The sequence below is a fragment of the Amblyraja radiata genome, chromosome 3, assembly GCF_010909765.2.
Source record: "Amblyraja radiata isolate CabotCenter1 chromosome 3, sAmbRad1.1.pri, whole genome shotgun sequence".
Lineage (NCBI taxonomy): Eukaryota > Metazoa > Chordata > Chondrichthyes > Rajiformes > Rajidae > Amblyraja > Amblyraja radiata.
In genome coordinates this window covers 52,393,938-52,420,389 of record NC_045958.1, presented here as the reverse complement: position 1 = coordinate 52,420,389, position 26,452 = coordinate 52,393,938, and the positions used below count along the sequence as shown (strand labels likewise).

Genomic DNA, 26,452 nt, shown 5'->3' with positions numbered 1-26,452 from the left:
CATTAAGTATGGCCATGAAACAAAAGATCTAAGCATGGTCATGGGTTTAAATCGCTGGTAAATGCTCAAGTCAAAATAATCAATGTTATGCAGAGTTATGCCAGTTAGGCATAGAGCATGCTAAACTGGAAGTCTAAAGTGGGTTGGAGGACTATGGCTTCAGCCACCATCTAGTTTAATATAGGGTCTGCTTATAGAAAATAGAACCAAGTGAGTAGTTCAGAGATAAGAAATCAGACAGCTTGAAGTCAAATGCAATTATGAAATTTATTGCATTTAGTATTGCTTTCCCCAAACATGGGTAATTCTGTAAACAATCCAGTCAAAAATTTACATTTGGCACAAAAATTCATACAAATCCTGGCAGTTGTGTTTATCTTGTCCTTCAACCATTTGAAAAAAAGTGTTACTGTATATTTGTTATTTACAGAGCTTTCAAATGACTTATTTACAGTTATACAAGCAATTTTAGATTATCTGCGTTTTCATGGCCTTGTGCCAGTACTTACATAGTTAATCTATATACCTCAAGATTGAGGAATTGTACCAAAATCTGACATTTTACCTTAAATAAATATTTACATGTAGAAAACATTTGCAAACCACTATGTCACCGAGCTGGCGGCTGTTTGAAGGAATTAAAATAAATCTTGAAGATCAAGTTGTATCATCTTCTGTCTTGACAATTGAAATCTAAAAAGTAAAACTGCAGTTACAAATGTGCTCCCAAAATAACCTACAAAACACCCAAAGATGAGCACGTTGCATATAACCATATAACAATTACAGCACGGAAACAGGCCATCTCGGCCTTTCATGTCCGTGCTGAACACTTATTTTCCCCTAGTCCCATCTACCTGCACTCAGACCATAACCCTCCATTCCTTTCCCATCCATATACCTATCCAATTTATTTTTAAATGATAAAATCGAACCTGCCTCCACCACCTCCACTGGAAGCTCATTCCACACAGCTACCACTCTGAGTAAAGAAGTTCCCCTCGTAATACCCCTAAACATCTGTCCCTTAATTCTCAAGTCATGTCCTCTTGTTTGAATCTTCCCTACTCTCAATGTTGGAAGGTAATGGCAAATTCCATTCATGTTACAGCATCAGACCAGCTTGCTTCAAAATGTAACTGATTCAATTGCTTGGATAAGGATTTGTCAAAAGGCTTGCAGGTAGTACCCCACCTCCAAATTGAGAAAATACTTACTGCAGGATATGTATGGCCAACTGATTGACTTTGTCTGTTGACGTCAATGTTCAAGTCATCTTCAGTTGTTTTCAAGTAGACTGGATTATCAAAGTTCATACTTTTGGTGTTCTTGTTCTGCCAGTTACGCAGTCCAATATATCCAGCAAGACCAGCTATTGCCAGAAGCACTGAAATTAAAGTGGTTCAAAATAAACAGTTTAACATTTGTTTCCAATGCACCAGACTACACTGCTACACAATGTCTCCAAATTACCACACAAGTCCAATGACTTGTGATCTAATAATCCCAACTACAAATGAAGTCTAGAGGTAGAGGGGAAGAAAATTTGCTTAAAAATAGGCAACTTTAGACATTCAGCTATTGTCAGGCTAATTGCTTACAACTACCAAATATTTGTGATCTTGATTTTCAGAATAGGCACTTACAGATTGGAAGGATTATCCAAACAGCTGTTGATCCTTTTGCAAACTGGTTCAATAGGAGTGGAATGCTTTCATTTTTACCTGAAAGTACAAAAGGTTAATTCAAATCAACCAAGACTCATCCTTGGATTAGAAAAGCAAACTTATAACATTATGAAAATTTAAAGACTCAAGTCAAAGTTCTTTGCAGTAACTACCATTTCAAAAGTTTTATATACATTTCAAATTTCCTGTAGGTGGAAATCACGTTGATATTGATGCACAAATTCTAGAGTTGTTTCAACTTTGTAAAATAAATTCAACTTTTGACGTTTGAAATGCTTTGTCTGTAAATTTTGAAACACTAGAGAAAAGCGACTTGCTGATGCTGTTCAGATTACAAAAGAGCACTGGAGTAACCCAGCAGGCCAAGCAGTATCCGTGGAGAACACCAATGGGATGTTTCGCGTTGGGAACCTTCAGAGTAGAAGAGTTCTGTTTGGCCTTCATTCCTGCTTGAAGTGACAACCCCAGAGCAAAAAAAGTTGAGCTAAATGTTATATTCAAGTGAACCACAAAAATTAAATTACCTCTAGAGCCAGGCAAGAGTGTTGGTATTGTTACATGGGGAGAATAAAGTGCCTGAGATGCAGAAGGATGAAAGCGAGCATTTCCAGCAGTTTCAGTTCCTTTAAGAAAAGTACAATTTCAAGACACTCAAGGACATACAACACTTCAGCAATGCAATGTTAGAGTAAAGTAATGGCTACCAAGTGCCTGCATTATGGGCAACAATTTAATCCCTCCCAAAAGTAGAGATTACAAGTTAGAGTTGTTCCAGGTATTCATAAGGGCACCAAAATAGCCCATCTCAAATCATCAGTAACTTGAACAACAAAAAAAAAAATTTTAATTAAAAAATCAAAAAAAAATCAGGTTGGTTTAAAGTCAAATACAAGTGTATTTAGACTTGATACAAGTATTCTGTTGACACTCAGGAATTTGACCTGTCACATATCAAGTTTATACTGATTTATTCCTATTCTTTCCCCATCCCTCCACCCAAATATTTCTAGTATCTTAATGTCAGTCCGAAATTCCCAGATTCGACACTAGAAAGTAATGTTAGTGACCAATTAACCCACCAACCTGCACGTCTTTGGGATGGAGCAGACAAGCACTGGTGACTTAGTTGTAGAGAGAGCATGCAAACTCCACCTTAATTAGGATTAATCTGGATTAATAAATGCAAGGCTGTAGTAAAAGGTATATTGCATTGGTGCAAAGTGCATGCAAGTCCTGATCAAATACAAGCTGAAGTAGTCAAGTGTCAGGTCATTAGCATCTTTGCTTTCAAATCTACACAAATGAGGGAAGGGCAAGATTTGCCGCCAGTTATACTTACTCGTCTTGCATTGACGGCCATTTTGTGCTAGCTCCATTGCAGGTGGACACATGCATGTGTATTTTGGAGAGTGGCTGTTAATTTGAGGAGCAGGCAGACACATGTATTCACAGCCTCCATTCGTCAGTTGCCCACTGCACCAGTTTTTCCCTGAAGATTTAAAGTTATGGCATTAGAGTCAATGGTCTGAAAAGTAATGTCACAAACCCATACTTCTGGGGCAGGGGCTCGAAAGTACAACCAAAATACAGTTAAACATTGGGTGCAATTCTAGTATACATTTTTATTGAGAAATTAGGAAATTGGCATTGCAAAAGGTGCAGGTGCTATATAGCTTGCATTTGTTTTTTGTTTTTTAAATGTAGTACATGGTCAAGATGTAGTCAAATAATGAGCCAGTGGAGATAATGTCTAAAGTGTAGATTGTGATGCACTCATTGTTCATTGTAACAAGTCAACCATTGTTGGTATTGCAATGCACTAAAATACAGTGTGCAGTTGCTAAAGGAACTGTGTGCCAAGATTAAAGTTCATACCTGAAGGCTGTACAAGTTCATGAAAGACTATGACGTCCTGAGGTTCATTGAGGTTTGAAGCCAATAGGACCACATCTACTCCTGTAAACTTGTTGGCTGCGTAGATAGCCTCATTCTCTCCATCAGTCCAGAATACACGGTCCTGAAAGGAGTTGCCAGAGTCACTTGCATCAGAACAATCCCTGAAAGTGGTCAGGTTATGCATCTTCCTTGGAGACAAGACTGCAGATGCTGCAATTTCAAGTAAAAACTGCTGGAGGAACTCAGTGGATCAGGAGCATCTGAAGGAAATGGACCCTTCAGGACCTTCAGTCTGAAGAATCCAAACCCAAAGTATTGCGTGTCCACTTCCCTACACAGATGCTGTCCAATCTGCAGAATATCTTCAGAATCTTGAATATACATCTTGTTTGTCCATTTTGACAAGCTATTAACAGACCAAGCTATACAAGCTGCTAATCAGTCAATTAAAAATTCAAGCAGCATTGACAGGCACAAATTAAACACTGTTCCTTTGCTTGGATTAACACACTCACATCTGTATCTCCAAATTTAAAGGAGGCCTTTAAAATACAAAATACTTACTTCAAATACAGCAACAGCAAAAGGATGAGCAAGGAATTCTGTTGACAAGAGCACTCTCCTTCTGTCTTGTCCACTTAGGTCTACACTGGACAAGGTGTGCATTTTTGAATCAACCCAATAGAGGCGTTTTTTCACAAGATCTGTGAACAGAGAGAAACAGTCAGGCTGGCTCCAAATGGCAAACAAAAGCTAAGGAAGAATGTTGCGATGCATACCAATTGCAATTCCATTTGGCCATTGAATATCTTTGGTAACCAAGAGCTGCCGATCAACACCATTCATTCCCGCTTTCTCTATCTTTGCTGGCTCACCCCAATCTGACCAATAGACAAATCTGCAGAGAAAGTTTTAGAAATATTTAGGTTGATGGCAGCTACACGTTTGGCAATACAGCAACTGTGTTCAATGTTTAAGATAGAGGTCTATTGGATGTATCCAAGAATACAAAATGAAGTACCCAGCAAGTGGATCAACAGCTATTGAAGCAGGTTCCTTTAGATCAGTGTCAAATAGTGTTATCTTTTTGGTTCCATTGAAGTTTGCCACAGAAAGAGTTTTGAAACCCAGATCCGTCCAGTAGAGGTTCTTGTAAATCCAGTCCACAGCAATTCCCACAGGGATTTGCACATCATTTATAATTCTGTAATAGCCAGATGAGCTTGGCTGGTCCATTAAAGTGCTGAAAGACAATTTGGTTTAAATCAATAGAGAACAAGAAATACAACCAAAACCCATCTAAACTGATTTATTATTGCCAGCCTAGCTAGCAATGGCTACCCAATCTCAGTTGTCTAATAAAGTTGATGTAGTGCTATTTAGGGCGTTAAATATTTAAGGCTTTAAGAGTCAAGCTTCTGATTAGTTGGTCAGGAGTCATCTTCATCCTTTGAGACTGCACAATCAACATTACATATCAATTACTCCAGATGTCTAGCTGGGAGAGCGATCAGTTCAGGCCAAAAAGACTTGAACATTCAACACAATTTCCAAATACAACATTGTTCTGCAGCTATTGCTCTTTTCTATTTTCTGGTGTCAAAGGATACTATAATGTGCATCAAAAACTTAATGGTTCTCATTCAAAAGCTGACCATTGTCTTCAAATGGTTGTAGGACTATGTACACCTGGATTCTTACTATCAGGTTGGCAACCAGTTCCTTCCATCCTCAGCCCACTGGATGGGCTTGTTGCCCTAGTGCACGACACTGCAATATCTTTGTCATTTTGGATGCTCCTACAAACATTGTGTATGTTTCCACATTTAATTTACACTTCTGCAAAATCCCTTTTAAATTGTCACTCACCAAGATATCAACACTCCTGCCCCACTTTTACAGATGCTCCCATGTTGGGATCTGGCATAATAGAGGCCTACATGGATGGAGAGAGCTAGATTGGTGGCTGAATGCTCACTGACCATGCTACTCGTTGTAGAATTGACCAAAAAAAAGCTAATTATCCATTCACCTAGACTTGTTTATTCCCGTTTTAGTCTTGCAACGAATCAACTGAAAAGGCCACCTGAATCACTACTTTAACACATGAACATATTGAGAATGTCAAGCTTACACAGGTTCATTCCAAAGAACCACAGTTACCTGAAGATTGCCCGCTGGCCCACATCAGCCCAGAAGAGTCTCTGTTCTGCAAAATCAGTGTCCAGCGCAATAACATTTCTCAGCTGTTCAGCTACTTGGGTATACTCTTTGTGTTCCAAACCTATTCTTCTGATATCACGGCGATTAGTGAACAATAAATGAGGCTCTTTACCTAGGTTTAAAATAATTTGCAATTAGCAATGAACTCAACATCCATTTTAAGGTAATTGCATGGCAACATAAAAAAATGCTTCATTGACTGTAATTGATTCGAGTCTTAAACTTCTTAACTACTTTATTCACAATGCAATTTCAAACATCATTTGTTCAGATAGCAAGCACAGTCCATAGAATAGAACATGCACTTCAACCCACAATGTCTATGCCAAACAGGATGCCAAGTATAAACCAATCTCCTCCACTTGCATGTGAACCATACCCATGTACCAAGCTACAAATGTCTTAAAAGCTACTACTCTATCTGCAAACCCCAAGAATGTTTCAGGCACCCATCACTAAATAAAGTTTGTCCTGCACACCTTAAAACCTTGCCTTTGTAGGGATATAGACTTTAACTCATACCTTTAAATGTTGCCAAAAAATGGCTAGATACAGAACGGATCAATGTTACTGGTATATTCAGTGCTAAAGGTTAGCTGAACTCAAATGCTGGGCAGTCTGACAATTTAAAACATGATACTGAAATCTAACTTGGACCTTAGATTATACCTCCAATTGGAGAATGTTATTGGGAGGAAACTAGCCTCCAAGTCTCTTACCTATTGCCTTGCAGACTCCATTAGCTGGATCCATTTGATAGCCATTATAACATTCACATTTATAGCCTCCTTTCAAGTTAATACAGATTTGACTACATATCCCAGGGTTCTGGCATTCATCAACATCTGCAAGGGTGGGAAGGAGGGGACAAATTAGTGATAGACAGTAATAAGACTAGTACACTTTTACAAACAGAGTAGTCACTTACCACCACATGTTTTTTGGTCGACCAACATGAAGCCAGGAGGGCAATCGCATTCATAGTGAATTACAAGATCTCTACAGATATGAGAGCAGCCACCGTTGTTCACCAAGCATTCATTCAAACCTAAGTAAAAGTGAAAACTTCATTACTTTAACAATCATGTATCTTAAATGTTAACATATGATGGCAAGGGTGTTGTTGCTTCAAGAGTCTTAAAGCTATTAATGCGGTGAATCAACCAACAGGTTGCAACATGTTCAGTGTTTCAAAGGCCAAGTTAGAAATCAGACTTCTAAACACAGATCAGTTGAAAAAAAGATGGTTTCACTTAAAATATATTGCCATAGTTTAGCAAGTCAAATCTTGTGTCACAATTACCAGGTAGGTTTGACATAAGTAGTGCCACCGCAAAATTTAAATAGCAAGTCAAAATGAGGCAGCGGTGGCAAATCTGTGGAATTCTCTGCCACAGAAGATAGTTGAGGCCAGTTCATTGGCTATATTTAAGAGGGAGTTAGATGTGGCCCTTGTGGCTAAAGGGATCATGGGGTATGGAGAGAAGGCAGGTACAGGACACAGAGTTGGATGATTAGCCATGATCATATTGAATGGCAGTGCAGGCTCGAATGGCTGAATGGCCTACTCCTGCATGTTTCTATGTGCTAGTAGGCCAGTTTAATGGATGTAGTCTTTCAGGAAAATCCAACTGACCTAAAGTGAAGTCACTTGTTTATTTAGTGCAGGGGTTCCCAACCTTTAATAGCACATAACAATGTTATTTCACTTATTTATGAACTAATGATGAACAGGTACCAATATACAAGAACCAAGCACAGTCAGTCAATGAGAAAAATGTGAGAAAAATCAACACATTTACCCCCTAGGTAGGTGAAATTTATCCCTGGGTTACCCCTGGTTGGGAACCCTTGATTTAGTGGATACAACACAAGAATTGCAAGAACATTTATGGATTTGTTCCACAAGTTATTGTACCATGGTTTTTCATAGTTTGAAATAAAAGCATGGTGACCCAATGAGATTGAAGCCCACAATAACAAGGATCTGCAATATAGACATTGAAGAATGACAATATCCAGCTCAAAGTAAACAGCCGTGTGAGGATCGGTTAGATCTTTGGCATTACTTACCACATTCTTTCAGGGGTTCATCACTCCAGTCTATGCAATTCTGCTGTTGATTACACACTTGAATCATGTCAATGCATTCTCCACTGTGGCACTTGAAATTGGTGGGGCCTGTACAATCTGAAACTGTAATGGCAAATATTAAGCTTATTACATTTGCCAAATTGGTATTGTAGTCAAATAATTCAATTACTTACCATTCCTGCAGTTAAGCTCATCAGTGCCATCAGGACAGTCTCTGAACCCATTACATTGTCTGCTTCCGTGGATACAGTTGCCATCACCACATCTGAAGTTGTCTGGTCTGCAAGTGTGAGGAGCTGAAAAACCAAAGTGTACATTGGAGGCAAGAGCACCATTTGCTATTAATGGTTCAGTTGAAGCAAACTGGAAGTTGCTTTAATATTTATGAGTTACAACTAGGGTGCTGTCTGTACAGAGTTTGTATGTTCTCCCATGGCTGTGTGGGTTTCCCCCTGGGTGCTCTGATTTCCCCCACTCCCGAGATGTAAAGGTTTGTAACTTAATTGTAGGTTTATCTACAAAAGCCAAGCCTGAAATGTAGCGGTGCAGTGGTAGAGTTGCTGCCTTGGAGCGCCAGAGACCTGGGTTTGATCCAGACTATGGGTGCTGTCTGTTTCGAGTTTGTATGTTCACCAGGTGCTCTGGTTCCTTCTACCCTCCAAAGACATACAGGTTTGTAGGTTAATTGGCAATGGTAAAATTGTAACTGATAGTTCCTAGTGCATGGGGTGATTGCAGGCTGGCATGGACATGGGCTAAAGGGCCCGTTTCTATGCAGTATCTCTAAACTGAACAAGTGTGGCTAATCTGGGAATATTTAGGGGAGAAAGAAGGTCTTTTGCAAGGTTTTTTTACGTATAACTATTTCTGCAACATGGAAAAGTCTGGATTTGGTGGGTGGGGAAGAGAAATAGATTGGCCTAATATCAGGACAGGCATCCAGGCAAGTATGGAGTCTTTAGTCAACTTTGATGCAACCTATTTAAGCAAATTCAAGTAACCATAGGGAGGGGGATGAATCCAAGCTGCAGCCCAATGTGAAGTTTCGTACAATTAGATGTTCTTGGAATTGGTGAAATTATAATTCAAATGCCAATTCTAAAATTATACTCACGACAGTTGGTTTCATCGCTTCCATCCCTGCAGTCAGCATCACCATCACAGTACCACCTGCGGTGAATGCATTCACCAGAGTCACACTGGATTTCGGCAGCGGAGCATTTCACGAGGGGAGGAAGAGTACGGCCGCAGCGTTCTGTCGATTCATCAGAGTGATCAGCACAGTCAACATCACTGTCACAAACCCACTGGAAGGGGATACATTCGGAACTATTGCACTGAAACTCGTGCGAGCCACATGTAGGTGGAGCACAATCCCTTTCATCACTTCCATCACCACAGTCATCTTCACCATTGCACACAAACGTCTTGGAAATGCATCGACCACTGGAGCAAGTAAATTCCTGGACACTGCAAGTCAGAGCGCCTGAAAAAGAGTTACAATATTAAACCATCAAAAGATTGCTTTCAAGTCATGGTCGTCATATAGCAACTTTAAATATGTATTATTTCAAGCAGTATCAAGCGCAAGGATAAAGGGGAATCCTTTAGGGCCGAGATGAGAAAAACATTTTTCACACAGAGAGTGGTGAATCTCTGGAATTCTCTGCCACAGAAGGTAGTCGAGGCCAGTTAATTGGCTATATTTAAGAGGGAGTTAGATGTGGCCCTTGTGGCTAAAGGGATCAGGGGGTATGGAGAGAAGGCAGGTACAGGATACCGAGTTGGATGATCAGCCATGATCATATTGAATGGCGGTGCAGGCTTGAATGGCCTACTCCTGCACCTATTTTCTATGTTTCTATGTGAACACCAAGATTAGAGACCAAATTCTTCATGACAATTTAATTTAGACTGCTGTATTTTGTGGATTAGGATCAATTCAATTAACCCATGTGAAAGTTGATCTTTCTGAACAATTAAAAGTGCCATAGTAACAAGCTTCGCTGCAGTATAATAGGAGAAACAAGGCTTCCCTTCAACTCCTCTCCCTCCACCACCCCTACTTGATGCAACACATTCAAAACTATCAAATGAATGGCTGATACAAGCAATTCTTGCTGCCCAAACTCGAGCTACATTTGAAAGGCCCATTTCACAAGCCTTTGGATCAATGACAAGTCCAATGATATCTGGGTTTTGGGCAACAATTAAAGCCTTCTACTTCAAACGTTTGCCTAATACATTGAGCGTTATCATTAATGAAAAGACCTGGATCATATTTCAAGTGGAAGATTCCATCTCTGACAAACATCACCCCTTTTAACTTTATAGGTAAACAAAAGTAAAAAATGTCATTAGACAATCCAAGAAATAGCCAGTAGAAACCATACATTTGTCCAAGATGTTAACCTGGTACACAGAAGCTGGTAAAAGTTTCAAATGATATGCGTAGAATAGACATTTGCATCTGGCTTGTGTCAGTATCACCACAAGGCACCAATTGGTCAGTACCAACATAACAGAGATCTCAGACCTTGTTGTGTCCCAAGGGATCCAACCCATTTCTTAGGATTCTGCAACTTATTCTCACATACCTATCAACTCTTCAATTGCATTTGCTGTTAAGGGTAGGTTACAGTAGCCAATGAATCTACAAGACTGGAGCATGGGTGAAATGCCACATGGCCAGATGGGATGTGGAACCTCGACACAAGCATCTGGATCAGGATGACTCCCATTGCTTTGTTTTTCAGCTTTAGTTTGAGATCAGCACAGAAACATGTCCTTTGGCCCACTGAGTCCACGCCAACTAGCGATCCTTGCATATTAATATTATCCTACACACTGGGGATAATTTAACTAAAGCCAATTAATCTACAAACCTGCAAGTCTTGAGTGTGGGAGGAAATCTGAGCTTCTGGAGAAAATCCACATAGGTTACACGAGATCGTACAAACACTGCACTGATAGCACCCATAGTCAGAATTGAACCTGAATCTCTGGCACTGCGAGGCAGAATCTCTACTGCTGCACCACCATGCTGCCCTGTGGAGCAGCAAGGCAACAGCACAAGTTGCTCCACCACCTCAGGCATTTTGACCAAGTGGGCCAATGGTAACTTAACCTACCACAGTTTTCCTCATCTTCACCATTATCACAGTCACGTTCACCATCACATCTCCAGGTCACAGGGATGCACTGAGTTGATGCAGGGCTGCAGCTGACTTCATTGACACGGCAGGTTTTCATGTCTGGGGGATAAAAAGACAAGTTAAGACATTTAATGGGAAAGAAAAAATATTAATGCACTACAACAGAATTCTCATTAAAAAAGAAAATCTCATTAAAAAAATTCTCATTAAAAAAATCTGAACATTGTCAGGTATAATTAAAGGATTTTTGTCATCTCGGGTACAGGATCCTATAGAGCCCATTACAGTTGTCAGCCCATGTCTATCATCAGGCAGGCATTTCTATACTAATCCTGCTTCACTTCATTCTCCACACATTTCTATTCTCTCCCTGGGCTGTACACTTGTATACACAGCACAGGAATTCATTGCCACTGACAGCTGTGGAGGCTATTCACTGGATAGATTCAAGGTGGATATTAACAGATTCTTGATTAGTATGGATGTCAGGGGTTATGGGGATGAGGCAGGAGACCGAGTTTGAGAGGGAGAGGTAGATTAGCCATGATTGAATGGCAGAGTAGACTTGATGGGCTGAATGGCCCAATTCTGTTCCTGACATGAACAATTTAATGAATAATTAAACTCCCAAATCATATTGAGATCAAGGGAGAAATGTGATCACATGTTTGTGAAAACTCTGCACAGAGGTCTGACTGATCACTGGTTGATAGTTGTGCCACCATCTGATCTGAAAAGTTAATGTCCCATGTGCTGCTTGATCTGTTCAGTTTGCGGCTGCTAAGTTTCTATTTTCATTGGCAGTGCTGAAAGTTTTCAGGACTGCAATACAGGGCATTTCCCCTTCATGTGGGTGGAAGTAATTTAATGAGATCTGGGTAATTTAAAAACCTCAGGATAATAGTATACAGAAGCCAGCCATTAGCCTTGCTGCAGAAGCCCACTTATCCAACTGCAAGTTCCCATAAAGATAGATGTGCAAGTAGAAGACATTGCATTGTCAAAACACAGGCTACTGCAACCAACCAATTCCAATTGAGAATTCCCAATTAGCATTTAAACTCGTCTTCAACTTGAAGCAGAAATGTCATCTGATGCAGTTCAGGTTTCAAAACAAATAGTATGTTGCGCCAACAACAGCTTTGGATTTGATTATGAATACATCCAGATATATCTTAATAACATTGAGCTCAAACTTAATGATACTTACGACAAACTTCTGGGCTTTCGTCTGAAGCATCTTCACAGTCAGCATCTCCATCACATTGCCACCTTCCAGGCACACAATGACCATCATGGCAAGTAAAGTCAGTATCACCACATGTTTTTTGAGCTGAGAAAATAAGTGCCAATTTATTAGATTAGTGCAACACTCTGGGTAGATTAAAATGGCAATTTTTTTTCAAGCAATTAAGTCAAGTTATGCCACAGTCACTTAGATGTGTACACTAGAAAATCTATTGAAGCTTGGTCAAACTCAATTCTTCAGGTTTGCAAGAAGCTAAAGTCATAAATGTGCTCCAGTTAATCTTTTGTGATTTATATTGACCTGTCCATTTATAAATGCACAAACATCTTCACTAGGAGCATTTCATTAGGTTCCCCTACACAATGTGGAAAGGAGAACTGTGAAGACCAGTAGATAGCTTGAAATTATTTCATTGCAGTCAATTTCCACATTTAAAAACTCCGCTCACTACAGCCCCAGTGGTAACAATAAGTGACATTCCACCAAAGTATCTCGACTAAGTATGGAACAAGAAATGTAACTGTGTAGGAAAGAACTGCAGATGCAGGTTTAAATCGAAGATAGACACAAAAAGCTGGAGTAACTCAGCGGGACAGGCAGCCTCTCTGGAGAGAAGGAATGGGTGACGTTTTGAGGCGAGACCAGACTGTCAGGGGAGGGGGCAGTAGAGATAAATGTAGTTGGATACAGCAAGACTGGTCAGAGAACTGGGAAGGGGATGGAGAGGGAGGGAAAGCAAGGGCTACTTGATGTTAGAGAAGTCAACATTCATACCATTGGGGTGTAAGCTACCCAAGCAAAATATGAGGTGCTGTCCCTCCACAGAGAGGTCAGTGTGGGAATGGGAGGGGGAGTTAGTGTTTAACAACCGGGAGATCAGGTAGGTAGGTTTAGGCTGACTGAACAGAGGTGTTCAGCAAAACGATCGCCGAGCCTGCGCTTGGTCTCGCCAATATACAGGAGTCCACACCTGGCACAGTAGATACAGCAGATGAGGTTGGAGGAAGTGCAAGTGAACCTCAACCTCACCTGAAAAGAATGTTGGGGTCCTTGGAGTTGAGGGGGGAGTATAGGGACAGGTGCTGCATCTCCTGCAGTTGTTGGGGAAAGTTCCTGGGGAGGGGGTGGTTTGAGTGGAAAGGGACAAGTTGACCAGGTAGTTGCGGAGGGAATGGTCTCAGTGGAAAGCGGTCGAGATGGGAAGATGTGGCTAGTAGTGGGTTCCCGTCGGAGATGGTGAAAATGTTGGAGGATTATGTGCTGTATGCGATGGCTGATGGGGTGGAAGGCGAGGACAAGGGGAACTCTGTCCTTGTTATGAATGGGGGGGGGGGGGGGGGGGGGGGGGGGGGGGAAATAGTCTTTACAGGAAGCAAGGAGGGGGGGGTGGAAAGAAGTGTCGTCTAGATAGATATGAGAGTCAGTAGGTTTAAAATAGGTCAGTTGACAGTCTGTCTCCTGTGATGGAGATGGTGAGATCTCTAGAAATAGTAAGATGTCAGAGTTGGTCCAAGTGAATTTGCGTGCAGGGTGGAAATTAGTCATGAAGTTAATGGTCAGTGAAATCTGCACGTGTGCAGGAGGTAGCACCGATGCAGTCGTTAACATAGCGGAGGCAGAGTTCGAGGATAGGGCCAGTGTATGCCTGGAACAGTGATTCTTTGACGTACCCTACAAAGAGGCAGGCACAGCTGGGACCCATAGCTACGCCTTGGATTTGGGGGAAGTGAGAGGAGTCGAAAGAGAAGTTAAGGGAAAGTAAAAAGTTAAAGAAAAGTAAACTAGTCATTTAGATCTTATCCAAATATGATGTCAGCTCACTACAACCACATTTAAGGAGAGTTAGTTTCCAATGCAATACAGTTAACTGTCTACATGTGTCTTAATGAACTGCATCCATCACAAGGCATTACAGTGTTTGGCCAGAAAAATATGCATTGATTTTGGGTCATTACAACCCAAGTTTAACAGATGAATACTAGCACTCATGTTGTAGTCTGCAATCAAACCGCTAATTCTAAATAATCATGGTTGCATTCATGAGATTAAAGATAAAGTTCTGAAAAGATTTGTGGGAGATTGGATATCTAATCCTGGTCAATTTTTCAAACTCAGCAAGTGAAATGAAGCATGGAGAAGTTAAACTAGTTAACACTAAGTTTTAGTTCTGCTATACTGGGCAGAGGTAAACTTGGACATACAGATGGGGCCGTTATAGTAACAGGCATGGTCACCTACTTGAAACAAACCAATTTGCTCTTCCCGGTCAACAAACATGGGTCATTTGATCAGTTTACCACATTTCATGCTATAAAACAATTTCTACAACTTCATATTATCCTTCACTGTAACAAGTTAGCGTTATCATTGTAGTGCTATTGTTTATTTTTTATATTTTGAACTTTGTTTATGGTGTTGACAGAACTATGCTTATTACAGTTGTGCTGCTGCAAGTGGAAATTTCATGATGTTTCAGTACATATGGCAATAAAACACTCTTGACTCCAATAGCTTTAGAGCCACCTTCAGTTCTGGTTGAAATTCACTAACTCCTGGCTGCAGAATCTACATTTTTAATTGATCAATTCAACAATTAGTGCAACCAACCACGAGGTTTAAAATCAACATTAAGCAATCTGCAGTACAATCCCATTTGGGTTCTGCAAGCAGTTTGTTAAGGAAGTATTACAGTAATGGGTCAGTTTACACTTTATTCCATGGGTAAAAATGACACAAAAGCAATTAAATAGGTTTCAAATAATACAAGTTAACTACTGAAATGTGCAACACTACTGCCAGTACTAAACAGTGAACCACTTGTTCAAAAGACTTACCACAGGAACTTTCATCACTTCCATCAGAACAATCATCATCACCATCACATTTCCACAAAGTTGGGATGCAACGGCCATTTCTGCACTGAAATTGCGACGCCTCACAAGATACTCTAGAGCCTTGGAAGAAAGAAATGTTGAAGTTAAATGTAATAACCAAAGTTGAAAAGTGCTGATCTTGGCATTAGTTTGTGTAGCATTCCATTTAATAGCTTCTGTAACTTTCTCAGTCTCCAAGATTGGTTCATAACAAGTAGGTTTATTTGCAAGGTTGTGGGTACAAATCTTGTTCCAAGAGTTCATTCCCATTTGGGCATGCTGAAGCAAACTATTCAAATGCAAGCAGAGAAAACAAAATGAGTCCCATGAAATACAGTAGCTGGGTACAAATGGGCAATGTAGATCAACTGGAGTTTTGATTAAGATTGAGCCAGAACATGCTGACAGCTAATAGCCTCAGTTACTGAGTGCACATATTACACCAGTTATTCAATACATCCAAACTGCAGATCTGCCAATGGATTCGGCATCAGTTCAGTACACCAAGGGTATAGCAACACTTGCACTCCATTCTTTACCCTGCAGGTCATCCATGATCCATGTCATTAGCAGAGTCTCCATTTGAATGAATTCAACTTTAAAGCCATTTTAACAAGTAGTAATGAATTTAATTTTAAACCAGCTTCCACTTGTTCCTAATAGCATTGATGTCCTGCATGGGTTAGTGTTAAATCCACTGTTTGTCAACTCAATTGTTACTAATAGATAACAGAAAAAAAATGCAGATTATATCAAATATTTTGGTACAGTGGACAGTGCGTACAGATATCCAAGTATACAACAGGAGCTAGATAATTTAGGAAAACAAGTTGAGGTATGGCAAATGGCTTCACCTCTGACTAGAGTTGTTGCACTTCGATATGTCAAGCAAGGGCACCACTTAGTGAATGGTAGAGCCTTGGAGATTGTAGCAGAACAGATCCAAGTACAGCAAGCCTGGTTGACAGGGTTGCGAAGACGACATTTGGCATGTTTGTCTTTGTTGGGAAGGGTATCAAGTGCAAAACTTGGAACATCATGATGCAGCTGTACAAGTTGTTGGTGAGTCCACACTTGGAGTGCTACGTGCTGCTCTGGTTTCCTAACTATAGGACAGATGTCAAGGTGGAAAGGTACAAAAGAGATTCATCAGGATGTTAACTTGACTTGTGGGCTCAAGTCAGAGAGAAGCACAATACACTGAGACATTAGTGCAAGAGGCTGAAGTATATAAATTCATGAGGGCATGGATAAAGAAAGTGCTATTTTTTCCTATGGTACAGAATTAAGACTATACGGCAAAGGCACAAGGCAAGGGGAGAAATTTAAGTGGGACCTCAGGGGCAACAATTTCTACTTAGAAGATAATCTGTAGCTACAATGAGAGCCAGAGGAAACTAGAGTTAGAACTCTCACCAACCTCTACAGATACTGTAGAAAGCATTTATCAGGATGCATCACAATATTATTTGTGAGCTGCTCCATCCAAGACCATAAGAAATTGTAGGGAATTATGAAACGCCAAATTACAAAAGGGAAATCATGCTAGACTAATCTTCTGGAATTTTTTGAAGATGTAACTAGGAAAATGGACAAGGGAGAGCCAGTCGTTGTAGTATACCTGGACTTACAGAACATATTTAATTAGGTCCCACATAGGAGATTAGTGGGCAAAATTAGAGCACATTGTATTGGGGGTAGGGTACTGACATGAATAGAAAATTGGTTGCCAGATGGAAAACAGAGTGGGGATTAACAGGTCCCTTTCAGAATGGCAGACAGTGACTAGTGGGGTACTGCAAGGCTCAGTACTAGGACCACAGCTATTTGCAAAATACATTAATGATTTAGATGAAAGGATTAAAAGTATAATTAGCAAATTTGCAGATGACACAAAGCTGGGTGGCAATGTGAACTGTGAGGAGGATGCTATGACGATGCAGGGTGACTTGGACAGGTTGGGCAATGCAGTTTAATGTGGATAAATGTGAGGTTATCCACTTTAGTGGCAAAAACAGGAAGGCAGGTTATTATCTGAATAGTGTCAAGCTGGGAAAAAGGGAAGTACAATGAGATTTAGGGGTCCTTGTATATCAGTCACTGAAAGTAAGCATGCAGGTACAGCAGGCAGTGAAGAATGCTGATGGCATGTTAGCCTTCATAACAAGAGAATTTCAGTATAGGAGCAAAGAGGTCCTTCTACTGTTGTACAGGGCCCTAGTGAGACCACATCTGTAGTATTGTGTGCAGTTTGTCTCCAAATTTGAGGAAGGACATTCTTGCTATTGAGGGAGTGCAGTGTAGGTTCACGAGGTTAATTCCCAGGATGGCGGGACTGTCATATGTTGGTAGAATGGAGCGGCTGGGCCTGTATACTCTGGAATTTAGGATGAGGGGATCTTATTGAAACACAAGATTAAGGGGTTGGACACGCTAGAAACATGTTTCCGATGTTGGGGGAGTCCAAAACCAGGGGTCACAGTTTAAGAATAAGGTGCAAGCCATTTAGAACGGAGATGAGGAAAAACGTTTTCCACAGAGGGTTGTGAATCTGTGGAATTCTCTGCCTCTGAAGGCAGTGGAGGCCAATTCTCTGCATGCTTTGAAGAGTTGGATAGAGCTCTTAATGATAGCAGAGTCAGGGGATATGGGGGAAAAGGCAGGAACAGGGTATGGAGTGTGGATGATTAGCCATGATCTCAGTGATGGCAGTGCTGGCTCAAAGGGCCAAATGGCCTACTCCTGCACTTATTGTCTATAGACTGTCACACAAACGAACCTTCCTTCCATTGACATCTACACTTCACACTGTCTTGGCAAGGCCAACAGCACAGAAGTTTGAAAATGCACACCATCAGATTCAGAGTTTCTTCCCAGCTGTTATCAGACAACTGAACCATCCCATCGCCAACTACAGAACTACCCTGACCTACCATCTCTTGTCATTGGAGACCCTTGGGCTATATTTTATCAGACCATCTTGCAATAAATGTTATTCCCTTTTTCCTGTGTCTGTACCCTCTGGACAGCTTGATTGTAATCATTTATAGTCTTTCTGCTGACAATGATAACTTGCAAAAAGCTCTTCACTGTACTTCAGTATGTGACAATAACAAACTAAACGGATACAGTTACAACTTTCAAAAGACATTTGGACAGATATGGATAGGGAGAGACGAGAGATGTGACCTAAATGGGACTAGACTAGAATGCCAACTTGGTAAGCATAGAGAAGGCAGACCAGAAGGCCAGTTTCCATGCTGTATAGCTCTGACAATCAAGACAAATAATGGAAATAGCAAGCCATCAGGACAGTGGGGTTAGTTTGCCATCATTACCAGCTTGGTCATAGCTCGCTAGTTACTCAATTTCAAAATTGCTGCACGAGCAAGACTGACAGGGCTTTGCAGCTAGCAGCTCCCAAAGTGTGCCACTGCCAGCATCCTGCAAAAACAAAACATGGCAACAGCCAAGCCCCACATGACCAGGCCAGACTGCAAATAGGTGCCTCAGGTTCAAGCCCTTTACGCTGATGGAAGGAAAATGAATTAGTAGATGATTGTTGCAGATTAGTGAAGGTTGTATCAATTATCAAGAGCTACAAAAGAACTGGAACAGAGATAAAACATAGATGGAAGTCAGAAATTAACACTAGATACTTAAAGCAGAGACCAGAGTTCGATACAGACTTCATGTGCTGTCTGTAGGAAGTTTGTATGTTTTCACTATAACTGTGGGTTTATTTCCTGGAAGATCTGGTTTCCTCCCACATTCCAAAGACATGCAGGTTTGTAGATAACCCCATCAGTCTGAAGAAGGGTTTCGGCCCGAAACGTCGCCTATTTCCTCCGCTCCATAGATGCTGCTGCACCCGCTGAGTTCCTCCAGCAATTTTGTGTACCTTCAGGTTTGTAGATAAATTGGCTTCCAAATTGTTCCTGGTGTGTAGGATAGAACGAGTGTACAGGTGACCATTGGTCAGTGTGGAAAAGGGACCCTTCAGCCCACTATCTCTAAACTAGAAACTATTGCCCCTATCCCAACATTACATGTGACCATTACCTCTACAACGTTTGACTCGCATCTTCCTACTGTCACTCCCACTGCAACATGCAATCCACCCTTTTACACCTGGGGATGGAAAACATTTCTGGCAGGTGAACCAGCATCTCACTTGTATTCCAATATAGTACATGGAAAATCAGATCCTACAAAGTTATTACCCATTTTATCCACAAGCAAGGAAAAGCGTCCAGTTGTCTTTTGCTAATCCTTATCCCATTGAGCTGTTGGCACGGTTCCAATAAAAGCAACGTTTTTGAACAGTCATTAGGATTTAATTCAGTTTCAAATAGCCAGGTTTTGTCTTTTGTCGATCACAATGGAATCTGGTTAATGCCACAAGATGACCACCAAAAAAACCATAAGTGGCCTGGGTCAAAAACCTACTCCTTATAACAAGCACTGAACTAGGAATGAATGACGTACTTTACCGCGACTCAAGTATGGGCCATTGTATTTTGCAACAAAACTGTACAAGATTTGTACTAAAAATGCAAGTATGTTAGAGGGTGATTAACCATCATTACAATGCAACATTTCCAAGTGTGGTTTGACTGAAGGAGGCCTATGACTAATGGTGTGCCTCAGGGATAATGCTGGGCCCATTGCTGTTTAACATCTATATCAGTTTGGATGAGGTTATACAAGGCATGTTTAGTAAGTTTGCAGGTGGCAATAAAGTAGGTGGTAGAATAGACAGTGAAAATGGTTATCAGGAATTAGTGGGACCTTAGTCAGCTGTGAGTGAGATATGGCAAATGGGGTTTAAATTAGACATGTGCAAGGTAATGCATTCTGGGGAGGTCAAACAGTGGCAGGACCTCCATGGACAGTAGAACATGGGAGGGTTGTAGAGTACAGGGATCTACAAGTACATCGTGTCAAAGGTAAATAAGGCAGTGGATGGGTGTTGGCACACTAGCCTTCAGTCAGGTAACAGAGTATAAATGTTGGGAAGTTATGTTACAGATGCACAGGCATTGGCAAGACTGCAGTATTGTAAACAATTTAGGTCACCTTGTAACAGGAACCCAAGGGGTAAGATCCCCCCCCCCCCCCCCCAGAGGGTGGTGGTAGATGGAACAAGCTGCCAGAGGAGGTAATTGAGGCAGGTGCAATAACATTTAAGACAGTTGAACTGGCACACGGATAGGGAATGTGTTGAGGGACGCGGATCAAAATGAGCAAGGGAGATTAAGCATAGATGGTGTATCCTGGTCAGCGTGAACTAGGGAGGCCAAAGGGCCCGTGTCCGTGCTGTGCGTTTCACATGAAGGGCGAAAAATGGTAACGCATATCTGAAATTAATGCATAGGAAAGACTGCAGATGCTGGTTTAAATCGTGTCAGCCCCCGACTCTAGTCTGAAAAAGGGTCGCGACCCGAAGCATCACCTCTCCAGAGAGGCTGTCTGACCGGCGGAGTTACTCCAGCTTTGCGTCTATCTGAAGTGAATGCACTGATCACAATGCAATAAGACTCCATGGAGGAAGCGCGGCGACGAGGGTTGGCATTGGAGAGTTGGTACAAGCCTCTGGCCAATGTCTTGCCGAGGCGGGTCCGTGGTTCAAGGTATCAAATAACAGGAGCAGGACACGAGTCCAACGCTGTAACCTTCACGGTGCAGCGAGCGCCGCCGCCGCCGCCGACTGGGGCAGCACGGCACAGCCGCCGCTCCCATCTCCAGCCTTGCGGGCGATGCCATGTTGACCCACATTCAACAAATGCGCACAAGCCAACAAATGTGGGGCCTCGACCCTTTTAAATAGATAGACCCCGCGGACTTGAAACTACCATGCCAAGGTCAAATACAAGATAAGCTCCAAATTCTGGACAAATGGTTAAAGTCTAACACCCCAATTGTGCCATTTCCCAAGTCCAGCTACAATCAGAAGTGGCTGAATCGAGGCAAATAGAGGGCCAAATTAACTTTAAAATAAATCAATTAATTTATTTGCCCCCTATGCTGCAGGCAAATTTGAAACATGACTAGTAGGAACACTTGCATCAAGTTCACTGTCCTTCGAACATGTGGACTGATTCATTCACGTCTTATACCTGCGACTAATTCGGAACCCAATCTATTCATTGGTCATCGCAACGCTGCCGAGGACTTGCATCACGCTGCTCAGTTAATGGAGCAGACACACCTCAGGGGCTGAATGAGTTTCCTGAATTACCAGGATACACAATCCTAGCCCAAATTAAAAGAGAAAATCAAAAGCCAACTGCATACTGCTGACAAGTGCACATTTAAATTCGGGCATCTTAAAATTCGCTGACTTCCAGCATTCACTAAAGAGTTTTACAAGTTTGTAAAAATAAACATTTAATATTGGCTTTTCCACTGCCTATTTTAATAGGGCAGTTTTAAACTGAAGGATTTAGACCCCCCCCCCCCTACACACACAATTAATTGCAGCTTTAGAAAGTATCAGCCGACTGCTTGCCAAGAGCGAACGATCACAAGGAAATGAGTACAAGCCCTCAAGATTGTCACAACAAAGCCCATTTCAGACATGCAGTCCGGCACGAATCACAGATCACTCAACGTTACAGCGTCTAAAGGGTGAATAAAACAAAAAATAATAGCAGGAAACAGCAGCGGCTCAAAATCACTCGTTTCATGCCAATTTCTAAAGATTGCATTCTTCCCTTCGTCTGTAGATCTTACATTGCCACCTGCTTTTTTACAGTAACCATCAGCTCCGCTCAAGATAATGGAGTCACATTACTAACCATTTACATGTCTGCCACGATAGAAACATGCTGCTAGCAGCAACAGGATCACACGGATAGGACTCATCTCGCCGCCTTCCCGCTGGCGAAAGCTAATCCTTGTTCTCGTATCGTAAGGGGAAAATATTAGGTGGGCTTTTTTTTTTCCCTCTGCCCCTGCTCGCTCTCGCTCTCTCTCGCTCTCAGCAAACCGAAGATAGACGGACACGCCAGAATGACGCAGGGACGTGCTCTTTTATCAGCCCGAATGCATTCCCTCTGCTCTCTGAAACAACTGGTTGGTCGGTGTGTGCCTCCTAATCTAATTACATTGTTAAATAACTGCATGGCAAATCCAAACCTGTCGATACTGCTGCCTGGAAACCGACTAATTATGATTGATTTCGCTGAACACTCCCCCCTTGTTGGTTAATCGCTCTTACTGCCAATTTGTACCGTATTTGCGAAGGAGTTTCAATGTACAGTTTTACCTTGCGGTTCTGATTTTCCATAGCGGGCAGGTAGGTGCAAGTGAAAAGTTAATTCGTATTCCAATATTTATAGGTTAGACCAAGAGGAACCCGCCTCTTTATAATAAGTCAAGAGTTACCCAGGGTGTATCCATCATGAACAAAGCAGTATTGTGTTGTTCATTGTCCATAGTGCGGGTGGCAGGGGTTATGGGGAGAAGGCAGGAGAATGGGGTTGAGAAGGAGAGATAGATTAGCCATGATTGAATGGCGGAGTAGACTTGATGGGCCGAATGGCCTAGTTCTACTCCTATCACTTATGAACATTATATTGATGAGGAGGGAGGGGGGAGGACTCATCTTCTTGATCTGCTGCAGTGTGTGTGTGTGTGTGTGTGATGATGGCCATTCCATAGCAAAAGTCCTGTATTTTGAAACACTGATGATGGAGGAACAGCAATGAATTTCTAAGTCACGATTGTGTTTTACTCAGAAGGGATGTATGAACAAGCTAGAGACTGAAATTATGAAGAGTTCTGTTCCTCTTGAGTTTGAGTTTAGCTTATTGCCACGTGCATCGAGGTACAGTGAAAAGCATTTGTTAGGTGCTAACCAGTCAGTGGAAGGACAATATATGTTCACAATCGAGCCATCCACAGTGTGCAGATACATGATAGAAACATAGAAATTAGGTGCAGGAGTAGGCCATTCGGCCCTTCGAGCCTGCACCGCCATTCAATATGATCATGGCTGATCATCCAACTCAGTATCCCGTACCTGCCTTCTCTCCATACCCTCTGATCCCCTTAGCCACAAGGGCCACATCTAACTCCCTCTTAAATATAGCCAATGAACTGGCCTCGACTACCCTCTGTGGCAGAGAGTTCCAGAGATTCACCACTCTCTGTGTGAAAAAAGTTCTTCTCATCTCGGTTTTAAAGGATTTCCCTCTTATCCTTAAGCTGTGACCCCTTGTCCTGGACTTCCCCAACATCGGGAGCTATCTTCCTGCATCTAGCCTGTCCAACCCCTTAAGGGAATAACGTGAATAATGTTTAGTGCAAGATAAAGTCCAGTAAAGTTTGATCAAAGATAGTCCGAGGATCTCCAATGAGGTAGATAGTAGCTCGGGACTGCTCTCTAGTTGTTGGTAGGATGGTTCAGGTGCCTGATAAAAGTTGTGAAGAAACTGCCCCTGAATCTGGAGGTGTGGGGTTTCACACTTGTATATGTTTTGCCCAATGGGAGAGGGGAGAAAAGGGAGTCGCCCTCTTATTCTGGCCCAGGTGGTAGAACATGTGGGTTATGTGAAGAAACATTAGTGAGTTGTTGGAGACATAAGGAACTGCCGATGCTGGAATTTGGTGATGAACGCAAAGTGCTGGAGTAACTCAGCAGGACAAGCAGCTTCTCTAAAGGACAACGCTGAAGGACATCGTAACATCGCCTATCCATGGCCTCCATGTGTTTTGTGTTCTACATTGCTGAGTTTTTGTAGTCTGTCTTAGAGCAAGACTGCAATCACTGCTCGTCAGTGATGGTCAATTTCGGTAGGAAAACTTCTCGGAACAGACTCCTGCATTTAACAAGCAAAATGTGGAAAGTATCAGCATCTCCAAAGTACACATGTTTGCACAAAGTGCAATTGAAAATCATGCATGATCAGCACAAGAAGAAATTGGCAAAGATCCCCCAAACAATGCCATTTTGATGCATGCTTTTAATGTCTACCGAAGTTCTGGGGTGTAACTTCTATAAAATCTGGTGTAATACACTTAATTTTGAAAACCTGACAAAAAACCCTTCACGAAGAGACATAAAACTTCAAGACTGTAATACATAATTTATAATTTGTTATGGCAGCCGTTCTTCAGCCAGAATTAATGATATCTGGATATATCTTGCATGCTGTGATTATTGATGTAGTGAAGAAATACTTCATGGCAACATCCCTAAATATACTTCACTTGCCCATTGTGTATTTGCTTGTTTTTTTTGTCTTTACCTAGAAATATTCCAAATTTACTTTATCCACTCTCTTGAAGATCTCATGGATCTCATAATATCAGCCATCTCCTTTCCAAAAAGAAAGGCTTAGGTTTTGATAATATTTCTTAAAAACCACACATCATGAATACAGCATTGTGACTTCTGTTCATATTACCTTCCATGCTCAAATGTGCCCCGCAATTACTGTAGCGTGACACATTTCTATGTATGTTTTTCTCGGTTTCCGTTAAATTGCAACTGAAATGCACAAGAAATTACAGGTGCTGGATATCTGAACTAAAAGCACCAAATGCTGGAAATACTCAGCAGGTCAGGTGTTGTCCGTGGAGAGAGAAATGGAGTTAACCTCTCATGTTGATGGATTCAACATATTTCAAGAGAAATATGTTTTAAGTTCCAAATTGAGGGAGGGTAAAGGGAACACAAGAAATGTCTCTGACGTGATGTGGACCAGGCGAGATAGAATAATGTACACAGTGGTAGTCGTGGCTGAGAGAAGGTAGATGCATAGTCTTTTGCCCAGAGGAGGGAAATCGAGGACCAGAGAACATAGGTTCAACTTGAAGGGGAAAAGATTTAATAGGAATCCGAGGAGTAATTTTTTCACACTAAGGGTGGTGGGTGTATGGAACAAGCTGCCAGTGGAGGTAGTTGAGGCTGGGACTATCCCATCATTTAAGAAACAGTTAGTCAGGTACATGGATAGGACAGGTTTGGAGGGATATGGACCAAACGCAGGCAAGTGGGACTAGGGTAGCTGGGACATTGTTGGCCATTGTGGGTGAGTTTTGATACAATTAAGGACCTGTTTCCACACTGTATGACTATATTAAAGGTGAATAAAATAAGATCAATTAGAAATGTAAGATTAGGGGGAAGAGTTTTAGGGGTGATGTGAGGCGTAAAAAGGAGCATTATCCACATTTCAATATGTTCTGGACTCTCAGAAAGTCATCATTATCACCTCTTTATTCACATTCACTCACGGGTAAGTTTTAAACTGTCTTTATAATGATCGTCGAGAGATGTTTGTATCACTGGATATCAGCACCAAAGGTCTAACGCATACAGGACAAGTCCCAATGTAAACTTGCTAAATTCATTTGGACTGATTTCACAGAAGGTCAATGATAACGCAGCTTTGAAACCAATTCAAGGTTAGTATTGGCATTGCACTGCGTACATAAAATGCAAATTCATTTGTCAGTAGAGGCAACAGGAGGATCAACAGCAACCAGTGGAGACGTCTTGGCCAAGTTTTCCAGTTGTTGAGTTTACTTTGTCAGATATCGCATGCTTATTGTAAATAGTCTGAACTACTTCTTTCTGGGTATTCGGTACTAAAATCAACAGAAACAAAAATTGGAAAGAAAAACCAAGGAATGGCTGAAAGCATAGTCAATTTAACGCCAACACTTTTACCTCTCGGCTTCAGATTTGTTCTTGAGATTTCTGAATGGGTGCGTAATTGTATCATAAGCCTGTCCTCTATGCGGCATTCTATTATGAGAGCATCACGTGAATAATCCTGCAGCTATGCTTAAGTTAGAACAGAGCACATTCCTACAGGCCCACAAATAGCAGACAAAGCTGTCCACCCTAACTTTTTTGCGATCATTTGTCTCAATATTTGAGGTGTGTGTTGGGCCGTGGCCTTTTATTTAGGCATTGGGTCAATTTGTTTCATTTTCAGTTCAGTTCAGTTTAGTTTATTGTCACGTGTACCGAGGTACAGTGAAAAGCTTTTGTTGCATGCTAACCAGTCAGCAGAAAGACAATACATGATTACAATCGAGCCATTTACAAGGTATAAATGCATGATAAGGGAATAACGTTTAGTGCAAGGTAAAGCCAGCAATGTCCGATCAAGGATAGTCCGAGGGTCACCAAAGAGGTGCTCTCAGGATGTTGTAGGATGATTCAACTGTCCTTGAATCTGGATGTGTGGGGTTGCACATTTCTATACCTTTTGCCTGATGAGAGAGGGGAGAAGAGGGAGTGGCCAGGGGGCAACT

At 41.5% G+C, this 26,452-nt stretch overlaps 1 protein-coding gene across 2 annotated transcripts; it reads right to left on the bottom strand.

Moving 5' to 3' along the window:
• Window positions 1–248: 248 nt before the first annotated feature.
• LOC116971017 (very low-density lipoprotein receptor-like) lies at window positions 249–22,280 on the bottom strand. 2 transcript variants are annotated; one of them, XM_033017802.1, is made up of 19 exons: window positions 21,979–22,280; window positions 15,140–15,259; window positions 12,267–12,389; window positions 11,033–11,155; window positions 9,016–9,387; window positions 8,075–8,197; window positions 7,881–8,003; window positions 6,736–6,855; window positions 6,527–6,652; window positions 5,748–5,919; window positions 4,606–4,827; window positions 4,364–4,482; window positions 4,149–4,288; window positions 3,564–3,705; window positions 3,028–3,177; window positions 2,213–2,311; window positions 1,647–1,724; window positions 1,218–1,387; window positions 249–693 (listed from the first exon to the last, which is right to left on the bottom strand). In XM_033017802.1, the coding sequence occupies exons 1-19, from the start codon at window positions 22,043–22,045 to the stop codon at window positions 658–660; spliced, it is 2,625 nt and encodes an 874-aa protein (XP_032873693.1). In that variant the 5' UTR covers window positions 22,046–22,280; the 3' UTR covers window positions 249–657. The 2 variants fall into 2 exon arrangements, with proteins under 2 accessions (XP_032873693.1, XP_032873694.1); XM_033017803.1 differs by lacking the exon at window positions 2,213–2,311.
• Window positions 22,281–26,452: the final 4,172 nt, after the last annotated feature.

Excerpts from the sequence above, each read along its gene's own strand:
- LOC116971017 (XM_033017802.1), bottom strand. The coding sequence starts at position 22,045 with ATGAGTCCTATCCGTGTGATCCTGTTGCTGCTAGCAGCATGTTTCTAT. Across the intron at positions 12,390-15,139 it reads AAGTGATGAAAGTTCCTGTG|CTCAAAAAACATGTGGTGAT; the intron begins GTAAGTCTTTTG and ends TTATTTTCTCAG. Across the intron at positions 9,388-11,032 it reads TGAAGATGAGGAAAACTGTG|GCGCTCTGACTTGCAGTGTC; the intron begins GTAGGTTAAGTT and ends ACTCTTTTTCAG.